Source organism: Periplaneta americana, chromosome 4 (assembly GCF_040183065.1).
Source record: "Periplaneta americana isolate PAMFEO1 chromosome 4, P.americana_PAMFEO1_priV1, whole genome shotgun sequence".
NCBI lineage: Eukaryota > Metazoa > Arthropoda > Insecta > Blattodea > Blattidae > Periplaneta > Periplaneta americana.
The window spans coordinates 199,517,339-199,529,489 of record NC_091120.1 but is presented as its reverse complement, the minus strand read 5'-3'; the positions used below and the strand labels follow the sequence as shown (position 1 = coordinate 199,529,489).

General features: G+C 36.2%; 2 protein-coding genes and 1 non-coding gene across 3 annotated transcripts in view; 1 reads left to right on the top strand and 2 right to left on the bottom strand.

Moving 5' to 3' along the window:
* LOC138698574 (dehydrogenase/reductase SDR family member 7-like) overlaps positions 1-530 on the bottom strand; it is a 41,212-nt gene extending 40,682 nt beyond the window's left edge. The window contains exon 1 of the mRNA XM_069824594.1: positions 434-530. The gene's annotated coding sequence lies outside the window, so the exon portion shown is untranslated. The remainder of the gene's footprint in view (positions 1-433) is intronic.
* A 4,230-nt stretch (positions 531-4,760) lies between these two features.
* On the bottom strand, positions 4,761-11,897 carry mRpS2 (mitochondrial ribosomal protein S2). The gene is made up of 3 exons (XM_069824593.1): positions 11,751-11,897; positions 11,504-11,617; positions 4,761-6,244 (listed from the first exon to the last, which is right to left on the bottom strand). The coding sequence occupies exons 1-3, from the start codon at positions 11,767-11,769 to the stop codon at positions 5,595-5,597; spliced, it is 783 nt and encodes a 260-aa protein (XP_069680694.1). The 5' UTR covers positions 11,770-11,897; the 3' UTR covers positions 4,761-5,594.
* Positions 8,466-8,537, top strand: TRNAY-GUA (transfer RNA tyrosine (anticodon GUA)). The gene has a single exon. It is a non-coding gene; the product is annotated as a tRNA-Tyr (tRNA).
* Positions 11,898-12,151: the final 254 nt, after the last annotated feature.

Genomic DNA, 12,151 nt, shown 5'->3' with positions numbered 1-12,151 from the left:
CGGGTTCAATTCCCGGTGCCGGAACGAATTTTTCTCGATAAATGGTGATAATACACATTGGCTACTTCATAGTAGTCGTGTAACATTCAATGAGGTGGGCGAGACCTCATATATAATGAATATGTGATGTAAAATATATTGGTACAAATTTTAAAAATTGTAACATCAAAGAAACACTACTGTGAATGACTTCGAAAATCTACAAGCATTCGAACTAGCGACAATGATGAAGATATTAATTTCATTTATATATCGAATGTATGTTAAAAAAAAATACATTTCGTTTCGCAATATGTTGGAAGGAAGTTTTAATCAATAGTAACCTCTGAACGGACAAATGTTTCGAAGCGAAAAATACGGAATCTTACCAAAATATATAACACTTTTAAAAAGTTCATATAGGCCTATAACGTTATTCCAGTGAAAATCTTACCTTCTAAAAAAATTCACAAAAAGTGGAGAACGAAAAGTAATAATTGGCATTCGCCCTCAGGCTATAATACGAAATAAAACTGATAAAACATAATTACGGTAATGTTGGTAACACATTATCGTAAGTGACGAAGCGTGAGTAATCGATAAATAAGAGCGGGTGATTTGTATGGATTGTAAACATAACCTAAATAACAAACATGAAATTAATTTATGGATTAATTGGATTTGTTACAGATCTCACTATGTATGACTTACATTTTCATTATAACGGAAGTTTTTATAGCGTGTTAGTTTGCATTATAATGATAAACAATATTATTATTATTATTATTATTATTATTGTTATTATTATTATTATTATTATTATTATTATTATTATTATTATTATAGATTTGTAATGCAGTAGCATCATCTCTCTGTGCCCAAAATCTACACTAACCGATGTTTTTTTTCTCCAACCTGCTTTATCTTCCCAGGGACCTGAAGGCTTGCACTTCAACCTGAGGCTTATTGTGCTTACCACTCATATTTGTTACCCAAAGGCCGCGCTCTTGTACGAATACAGCACAGTGCACCTAACACGGGCTATGTTAATAGTGACAATGACATGTGAATTAATGGTGGCGAAATGAGTTCGAGACCCAGCACTCAGTTACCCAGCAATTCTGCTTCATTTGGTTGAGGGAAAACCTCAGAAAAAAACCCCAACCAGTAACTTATTTGAACACGGCCTGCTTGTTTCACAGCCTGACAAGCTGTTACTCCACATTCCGATCATTAGAAAAAAAAATTAACATTTTCGTAGCATATGAATTGGTAAGCCAAGTAGAGATGGAGTGATCAAATTATCTTGAAATAAATAGACTTATTCCATCCTTTCAATAATAATAATAATAATAATAATAATAATAATAATAATAATAATAATTACGTTATTATGTTCATAAAACAGTTATATTACCGGTTGTTCTGTATGGTTGTGAAACTTGGACTCTCACTTTGAGAGAGGAACAGAGATTAAGGGTGTTTGAGAATAAGTTTCTTAGGAAAATATTTGGGGCTAAGAGGGATGATGTTACAGGAGAATGGAGAAAGTTGCACAACGCAGAGCTGCATGCATTGTATTCTTCGCCTGACATAATTAGGAACATAAAATCCAGACGTTTGAGATGGACAGGGCATGTAGCACATATGGGCGAATCCAGAAATGCATATAGAGTGTTAGTTGGGAGGCCGGAGGGAAAAAGACCTTTAGGGAGGCCGAGACATAGATGGGAAGATAATATTAAAATGGATTTGAGGGAGGTGGATTATGATGGTAGAGACTGGATTAATCTTGCTCAGGATAGGGACCAATGGTGGGCTTATGTGAGGGCGGCAATGAACCTCTGGGTTCCTTAAAAGCCAGTAAGTAAGTACGTTATTATGTTTAACAGCCCAACCTTGGTCTCCCAAGTCTTCTCTGCCAATCCCAGTTCTTCACCATTTTCATCTGGCTACCAACACCAATCTTCCGTGCATCTCTAGCCATTCTGCCATGGTCTTAGCAATCTTCATCTCCCAGTACTTCCTCACTCTGACATAAGAATCTTTCTTTTTCTTTAGTCCTAACCAGAATGATCATAGGTGATCGGAGAGCTTATCAGATTGCTGCAGACCATAAGGATTGTATTGGTGCTCTGGCAGTTACTAGATAGAGCTAGGGAAATTAATGATAGACATGATAGTATGCCGTTGCTTTTTTCCTTGGTAAGACATTTTGAAACCTGTCAATTTTTTTTTTTTTTTTTTTTTTTTAATGTAAGTATTGTAGTATTAAAAAAAAATCGATTGCGAGATTTTCGTGGAAAGAATGTATTCAACATCCTAGATACCAGAATAAGTCGTTTTGGAAAAGTAATGTGTCTGAGGATAGCAATTTCTTCTGCAGTAGTGGATGGATTTTGTTCATATTCAGTATCTACTAGTCAATTAACCAGGAAATGATGCACATGATATACTATAATTTCGGTAATTCTCCAGAAAAGCTACACTGAAGGAATCAAGTATTTTTTTCGACTTCTGGCTTTTCTGAGGTGTATAAAGTTATAGTGATAAACACGTGGATTTAGTTAGCAGCCACAAATACTTTTGCAGGAAAGAAATGGGGATGCTCTATGAATACTTTGAACACTACATACAAAATGTTTATACAGCCAGTGCTGACATACTGCGGAGAAATTTTAATTACTTCACCTTTCATAAACGACATAGAATATGTTCAAAACCAAGCTCTCAGACTCATTACTGGTGGAATCAAAACAACGCCAACAGATTCTATGAGATTCCTCACTAATATTAACAGCATCAAAATGACAATAGAAGAAAAAGCACTGATTCAATATGAAAAACTTATCAGATTACCAGGAAACAATTGGCATTCATACAGTCCTCTCTGTAGATTGAAAACTCAAAAAAGTTTCATATCCAATGTTCAAGAATTAAAACAGAAAATCAATATCCCGAATTTAAAAGAAAACTTACAAATTAAACCAAACCCTTTAACGCTATTAAATATAGAATATAATCTAAATTTAACGGAAGACATACTGAAATCAGAAGTAAACACTGAACTACTGAAACAATTGTCTTTAGATACAATTAATATTAGGTACCCTCCACAAAACTGGCTTCATTTATACACCGACGGATCCTTGATCTCCAGAGAACAAGGTGCCGGTGCAGGTGTTACGTGCTGTCTCTTCTCACTTCATAGATCTCTTGGATATGGAACAACAAGTTTTGATGGAGAAATCATTGCAATAAGTGAATGTCTCAGGAATCTTCTATGCCACATCAATAAATTTAAGAATGCAGTTATATTGTCAGACTCCAAAGCAGCTATTCTATCAATCGTCTCTAAACACACACCTTCATCTCAAACAGCAGAAATAACTAAAATGATCTCTCAATTAATATCACTCAATAAAAGAATTGTATTCCAATGGATACCATCCCATTGTGGAATCCTGGGAAACGAGAATGCGGATGCTTTAGCAAAGAAGGGCAGCACTGCTACTTACAGACCTGTTACTAAATGTACGTATTACTCTGTGAAGAGATTTATTAAATCTACATACTTAGACTTCAACAAACAAAATTTGATAACACAATCCCAAGGGAAAAAATGGAACTCTCTGCATCAAAATCCACAATTAATTCCCGATTTATCACGAAAATCGTCTGTAGCTGCATTTAGATTGGCAACAGGCCATGATTGTTTGGCCAAACACCTGCATAGAATTGGAATATATCAGTCCCCTAACTGGCCATTGTGCAACTCAAACCAAGAAATGGATTCGGAACACCTCAAAATCTGTGCTTCAGTGGCTGGTCATGATAATATCTTTAAAAAATATTGGAGTGCAAGAGGTCAAATGACTTTATTGTCAAACGCCTGGCATTAGAAAACAACAACAAATACTTAGAACATAAAAATCGTCTGATACTTAACTTACCTGTATATTCTAATGCACTGTTGTAGCCATCTCACATTTTACGTTGGTAATTGATAGGTAGAGGAAGGAGATTCTGCAGAAGAATTACACTAAGGAGGCGCATTTCTCTTTGACAAAAGCTATGGACTAAATTAGTGACTCTGAATCTTTCAAGTGCCGCAGACCCCTTTAAAGTCCATACTTAACTTTGGTGGACTCCCTGAAGTGTTTTGCATAATTCTGGCTCATAAACATGTTCTACTCATTAAATATTTGGATAACGTAGTGAATTAAATATCCTTAACAAATTTGTTTTGGTCTGAAAATACATAAATACAAATAGCTATATTTTACGTTTCATTATGGTTTTCTAAGAAAAATGAAATTTTATTAGTTTTCTTTACACTTATCACAAGGTTGTTAATGGAATACCTGATATTGCCTTGGACAGTCAGTTTTCAGAAGACTGGTTCAATAAATACTCTACGTCGCAAGTTCGGCTCAACATTAAATTTACTTTTACTTCTTGTTCAAGAAGACCAAAGCAGAAAATGTACACTGGACATAAGTATGTTGATGTAAATTCGCATTTTTTCGCACTTTCAATTCTGCTAGAAAATCATGCTAAATCATCTTAGAGATGAAGAAAAATACTTCCTACCCCAAAATTAAAAAATTTGCGAATTTCGCAAGTGCGAAATTTTCAGGTTCCTATATATTAGCATGTTAAAGCATAGTTTAGGAAAAAAATACTTTGGTCTTATATCATTAATGCTGTTATATTATTAACCATCAGTTTATTTTTATAATATTACTAATATTCAGAAGACTCAGTAATGATATCTGGGATTCAAATTGGGAAGATGTAATTCAAAAGTTTGTGTTCATACAAATATAATGTTCTGTTTGTTTCACGCAGACATAACTCATTTTGTTTCGAAACATTTTTCGCGTCTTCACATATACTGCACGCAATCCAACAACAATTCTGCAGTGCTCGGGAAAAGTGACAAGTCAGTTTCCACAAACCTTTTTTGATAATTTATTGACAACTTACGGAACATCTGCTCGCTTGGAAAAAAATACATAAGTATTCCTCCCATCACAATAATTCATACAGAAAAAAATCAAATCGACATAAACCAGTGTAAGTTGTCAATACATTATCAAAAAAGGTTTGTGGAAACTGACTTATGTCACTTTTCCCGAGCACTGCAGAATTGATGTACCAATAATCATACACAGCTATTACTTGGAATAAAATTACTTTTAACTGAAACAAACACTGCTAGAGGTTTAAATATATTTGGTTCATTATGTTTCTACTAAAGATACTGATGGTAAAAAAAAAAAAAAAGCATTGTTTCTTATCATAATTCTACAATGTGATATCCGCACAACTAGTAAGGAAAAAGAATATTTAAGAAAACATTGACCATCTGTGACAGAATGTTCTTAAATATAGGATTTTTTGTGCACAAGTTTTTCAGGTCTCAAACACAGGACATGTTGTACAATATAGAAAACTTGGCAATCGTAATTTCGAATCACTCACGGACTCCCAGGTTGGATACAGCAGGACTTGGCTCAATCAAGGAGGATAGGATTTGTAACTGACTTGTAACAATCATTTTACACTATTTTATACTCTTTCACTTTTTTTTGTTACACTTTTGAGTCACCTCATTCTGAAGTCTCTTTCTCCTTCTTCAATTTGTACTCCTTGCCTCTCCTGATGGCCTCTTTGAACAACTTGCAATACAGTTCAATGGCACACGGTGTGTCATCATTTCCTGGCACGGGATACGTCACCAGGTTGGGGTTACAGTTTGTGTCGACGATGCCAACAGTGGGAATGCACATCTTGGCAGAGTCCCGCACTGCGACATGCTGCGTCAGGACAGTGTTGAGCGTGGTGAGGAATATGCACAGATCTGGGAGCCTTGTCACAGCTCCAAACTGCTTGTCTGCATTGGTGAACACGCCTCCGCACCAGTAACGGGTGTGTGCGAACTCCTGACACTCATGAGCGGTTCGCTCAACCAGATGAGCATTCTGGGCATTTCGAGCAAGGAAGAGTATGATGCCGTCCCTGGCAGCGATGTGGGCTGTGAAGTTGAGAGCCTCCCGCAGGTGATACGCTGTGATGTCCAGGTCGAATATCAGGTGTCCCAGTCTTGAACCAAAGATGAAAGGCTTCATCTTTTCGTCCAGTGAACCTTCTCGGTGACCCAGGTGCACTCGCGCATTGAACAGGTCGCGCACTGTGAAGAGTTCATGGACCCTGAAGAAGTCTGGGTGCTGCAGGGGATCCAGTTCTGGTGTCACAGTGCCTAATGACACAAAGAAATGAGCAAAATACATCTGAAGACATTATTACAAAAACAACCCTTGTCAAAATTGCTACTTTTCAGGAGAACAATGAAAATAAATAGAACAACACATGTCAGCTGTTTCCGTACAACTGGTGTTTATCCTTATGGCTATTGCACCAGACATGTGTTATTTTTGGAGTCTATGAACATTTGAAATAGTAGCAAATATGTTCTTAACTCAGTTTCATTAAAAGTGACTAGGGCTGTTTTTGTAATAATGTCTTCATTCTTTAAATTCAGCTAAAACAGGTCACCACACTATAGGGATATCCTGAACTAGCACCAACAGATAGCGCACGTGTACTTTGAGGGATGCGCTTTGCGTGTGCATTTGTTTTTCGGTATATAAACATTGAGGTATATAAACCACAGCAGGTGTGGTCCTCCAGACACTCTGGGGGTTGTGTGTAAATGAAATAGCCACCAAAACGTTAAAATATGGTGTTCGCTTAAATCGGCTACAACTTGCCATTTAACCACTCCAATATGAAATGAGTACCATTAAGGTAAAATTATCCAGAGGTAAAATAGTCCCCGAATAGGATCTCTGGGCGGCAACTACTTTAATGGTACAGAATCAACTGCCCGTTGTGAAACTCAAACCAAGAAATGGATTTGGAACACCTCAAAATCTGTGCTTCAGTGGCTGACCATGATAATATCTTTGAAAAATATTGGAGTGCAAGAGGTCAAATGACTTTATTGTCAAACGCCTGGCATTAGAAAACAACAACAACATTGAGGATATACGTAGTGTATTAGTATATTAAACACTCTTAAAAACAACTCAAAATGCCACATTTTTGTTATATTCCTACATATAAAAAGCAGGGAAAGCTTTTTGTCTTCATTCAGGTCCCGAAATATTTTGAATATATGCTTTAAACCTTAAAAAATAACCAATTAAATTGCGCCTCGAAAGTGCTAGCTATTAAACAAAAGTAACTACTTCAAGTAATGAATTGCTGGCTATAGTTTCGTTTTGGAGAAGGGAAAAGAAAAATCAATAAAAACATATGCAACCTCGACAGCGAGCTATATTAGCTTAGATTATATGCAGTAGTTGTAGGAGTCTCCGAAGTTTACGCCTGCAGTAAACTCTCTATAATCTGGGATTTCATTGTCCAGGACGATCTGTACTGAAATCCATTTTGTGAATAATGTTTTTAATGTACTGTAGACTAATTATTAAAACCATGTTTAACTTCAAATTTTCAAAATCATTCTACATTGTGATTTAAGACGGCGCCTATACTGTCGGATCCCGGCCAACCAGTCACTCATTCGAGTGCACCTCAACACGTGTATGGACTTCGGTCCTGCATTCATAGACATCTATGACATAGTGCAGAGGGCGGCCACTAGAGGGAACCCAAGAGATGGAGCTTAATCTGAGACGATTCTAACCGGCATCGGGGTTGTATCCGGCATGGCTTAGTGGATAAAGCATCAGCACGTAGAGCTGAAAACCGGGTTCAAATCCCGGCGCCGGAGAGAATTTTTCTCCGTTCCATCACTCTTTCATCATATGATGACGCAGAGTATCTGCATGGAAGTATCATATGTACTTCGGTACATCAACATATATGATATGCGTAATAAATCACTTTGTGATTTAAGACGGCGCCTATACCGTCGGATCCCGGCCAACCAGTCACTCATTCGAGTGCACCTCAACACATGTATGGACTTCGGACCTGCGTTCATAGACATCTATGACGTAGTGCAGAGGCGGCCACTAGAGGGAACCCAAGAGATGGAGCTTAATCTGAGACGATTCTAACCAGCATCGGGGTTGTATCCGGCGTGGCTTAGTGGATAAAGCATCAGCACGTAGAGCTGAAAACCCGGGTTCAAATCCCGGCGCCGGAGAGAATTTTTCTCCGTTCCATCACTCTTTCATCATATGATGACGCAGAGTATCTGCATGGAAGTATCATATGTACTTCGGTACATCAACATATATGATATGCGTAATAAATCACTTTGTGATTTAAGACGGCACCTATACCGTCGGATCCCAGCCAACCAGTCACTGATTCGAGTGCACCTCAACACATGTATGGACTTCGGACCTGCGTTCATAGACATCTATGACGTAGTGCAGAGGGCGGCCACTAGAGGGAACCCAAGAGATGGAGCTTAATCTGAGACGATTCTAACCGGCGACGGGGTTGTATCCGGCGTGGCTTAGTGGATAAAGCATCAGCATGTAGAGCTGAAAACCCGGGTTCAAATCCCGGCGCCGGAGAGAATTTTTCTCCGTTCCATCACTCTTTCATTCTACATTGTATTCAAAACTGCACGTTAACCTACAAAATACACGAATAATCATGATACTACTGTGATCATATCACATCAACCTATCGAACATTGTACTTCACCTTACTGCAACATAGAAAAAAATACGAGGAATTCAATCTCGATAGTCCCTTCCCTATAAAAAAAAAAACATTGGTGGCTGCATACCTTGTTTTTAGAGTACCTAAGGTACTTAAATACCAATGATTAAAGAGGGCAATATTCACCTACGATATAGTTTATATTTTTTTTATTCGTACATCTCGTTCTCAAAGTTCTCGTTTAGGTTCACAAACATTCAGTTTACTCGTATCTATATTCTGCATACTGCAGATTTCCCCACCCATCTCGGGGAATCGCTCAATATTATACAGGTTTAGGCCTATGCTATTATTTATTGTAAATGAAATTAAATTATGAGGTAAGAAAATACTGAATTATGTTAAATTATACTAGGTTATACAAAATAATTGTAAATATAATTTTGACACGCCCAGGAAACCAACAAGTGGGAAACGTAATCAATTACAGCATATGACATAATATAGCCCTACAACATGTTGCGCTGCATGGAACGCTTCTGCCATCTAGCAGTAAAACTTAGCATAATATATCCCATCTGACAATAAATGGATATTTGTCTTTCTTTTTTGTAGTCTGAGGAGAGTTATTGATCTTGTGTCATGCTAACATTATAAGCAAGCATTCTTGCTATTTGTGAATATCTGTTGGTTCAAAAAGTTCATAATAATAAAGATGGATCAGAAAAAAAAAGACTCTATCATCGAAGGGAATAATTACCTATTATACATGGATTTGGACCACTGGTTGATCTGTTCCAGTCTCTATTGTTTAATAGCTAATAGCAGTTTTAGAGATCTTCCTTGTTGTCTTGTCTAAGTTGATAATATTTCATTATTTTTTGGAGATATTCTCGTGACATCCACAGGACATGTGAATGGGTTATTTATGAAAGAGCCTAAGTCATTATTTTGTGAAAATGAGTTTGTAATATAATAACTGCACTTTTGGTGTAGATACATCGATTTAGATATGAAGAGATCAAGTTTCACACTCTAAATGCTTTGTAGAATTTATGATACAATTTTTATTTCAGCCTTAATTTCAAAATTTCCGCTTACAAGCTAACAATTTAGTATTCAAGACTTAGGCACTTTCATAAATAACCCATTCATGTGTAAACCAATTTAGTATTTTTTTGTATTCCTGAATTTAACTAAAACTGGCGTAACTTTTAATTGACCTAGAATTTCGTCATATTTCTTACAATGTGGCCAATTATATTGTCCAGTTTTTTTTCTTCATATATTTCATTTTAGATGCTCTAATTCTCTCTATGCTACAAACTGCTCATTTTCAATACTTGCAAGGGTTAAAAATTATTTATGTTCATCTCAAACCCAAAAACGTTTAGTACATTCTTCTGTACTTGCAACTCAACTGAAAGTGATGGAACTGCAAAGTTAAACTATGAAGATGTTAGAGACAAATTTGCTATTAAAAAAAAAAAAAAAAACAAAAACAAATTATGTAAACCACCAACCCGGTGATTTCACTGTAGAACAATGGTTTGCTTCTGGAAGCAATAGGACACCTTAAACATAGCAACAACTGAACACTAAAATATTTTTTTTAGGTTGGTATACAATATTAAAAAAAATGTTATGTTTTATTTAACGACACTCGCAACTGCAGAGGTTATATCAGCGTCGCCGGATGTGCCGGAATTTTGTCCCGCAGGAGTTCTTTTACATGCCAGTAAATCTACTGACATGAGGCTGTCGCATTTAAGCACACTTAAATGCCATCGACCTGGCTCGGGATCGAACCCGCAAGCTTGGGCATAGAAGGCCAGCGCTATACCAACGTGCCAACCAGGTCGACTACAATATTAACAATATAGGCTTAGGTTCAGGGTAAAAGGGACCGCTAAATTCCTTGGGTCCATATGTGCTATGGTATTAAAACAGGCTTGCCTATCCCTGTGATGATTGAAGAAAATAGTGATAATTGATTCACTCTATAAGAACAATCAGCATGTGTCAATTTTGGGGAAAAACTCAATATCTGCTGCTTCTGTGTTATTTTATGTGTCTAATGCATATTACTGGTGAATGACTATAAGGGGACCTGATATCATAGTCATTCTTTTAGTAACAGATGTGACATATGCACAGTTTTAGAAGTTAATTTTTGAAATAGATTTTTTTTTGGATGTTTTATTGTCACTTTGCGGTCTTTCTTACTCGTACGTGAATTTTCATCATTATTGCTTTGAAGATTTTAATTTTATTGCAGTTTTTGCGCTGTAACGGATGTGACAAAAATGATAGGCCTATCCACACCAACACTTAATTTTATATCAGCTTAAAATTATGTTAATCCCTTTGAATAATCGCACCTTAAAGTTGATAAGTTCCATGATTATTTTAAATAATGATATTTTTTGTAACGAATGTGACAAATAACACGTAAAACATGTTTTTACTTTATTTTACTAGGAAAATTAAGACTTCACAAAGATTCTGCGAACACATTAAGCTATAAAATATTCAGAAATATTACTAAATTGCTTACATATCTTCACAGCATCGTCTACATAATTCTTCTTTTAAAGTATGAGGTGTATGTAAAAGAATGGCTGAGCACCAACAGATATTAAGTTTTGGCGTCAATTATTAACAGCGGTATTACAGACTAATGCAAACCTTGACAATACTGTGTTTTAGGTTGTGTTCATATTGCTTCAGAAAATTACAATGACAGTAAACACACATGGTCCATTTTAACCTCAAAATGAATACTGAAACTACAGAAGTATGATGAAAATGACTATTTTCCAACGTAACGGATTTTAAATTATCACCATAATTTCTTTACATGAAATTATCATACCTTCCGGTGAAGACTGTGCCTTTTCTGTGTCAACTTTCGGCTGAAGTTGTGTTGAAAATCTTAAAACCTTGGGTACGATTGAATGTCTCCGCAAAAGCGACTGCATTGTTGCAGCTGTAAATAAAACACCAATTAGATAACAAAATAATTAACAATTAAGTGTAAAGTTCAGACCTGTCTTCGCACAGTTGACTATTTCTAGTACCGGTACCAAAAACCACAATAATATATATAAACTTAACCTTACCACATGCTAACGCCGCCATATTGGCAATTTCTGAAATGCAGGGTTGCCAGCACAACAAGAAGTGTAGAAAGTGCTGACCAAACCATTAAACTCTAAATTTGTAGAAACATTATTATTGCATAACAAAATATTCACTTTGCAGCCAGTATACGAATTTCGAGACAACGAGTTTGGTACAGCTGTAATTTTCTGACACAAATAAAATTCGCGTTATATTAAATACGGGACTTTAGTAAAAGCAGTGAACAAATAAAATTAATATAATACGAGCTCTATTCACATTACAAGTTTAAATAAGAACGTTTTGTGTTGATTCTTTGATTATAGCGTTTAAATTAGAATGAAATCCAGTTTTAGTGTCAGAATGTTTTATCACAAGGCTTTAAAAATAGAAAAGCCCA

What these genes read in the sequence shown, in the direction of transcription:
- mRpS2 (XM_069824593.1), bottom strand. An exon ending in GGCACAGTCTTCACCGGAAG is followed by an intron (nt 6,245 to 11,503) that starts GTATGATAATTT and finishes TTGTGTCATTAG; the next exon opens with GCACTGTGACACCAGAACTG.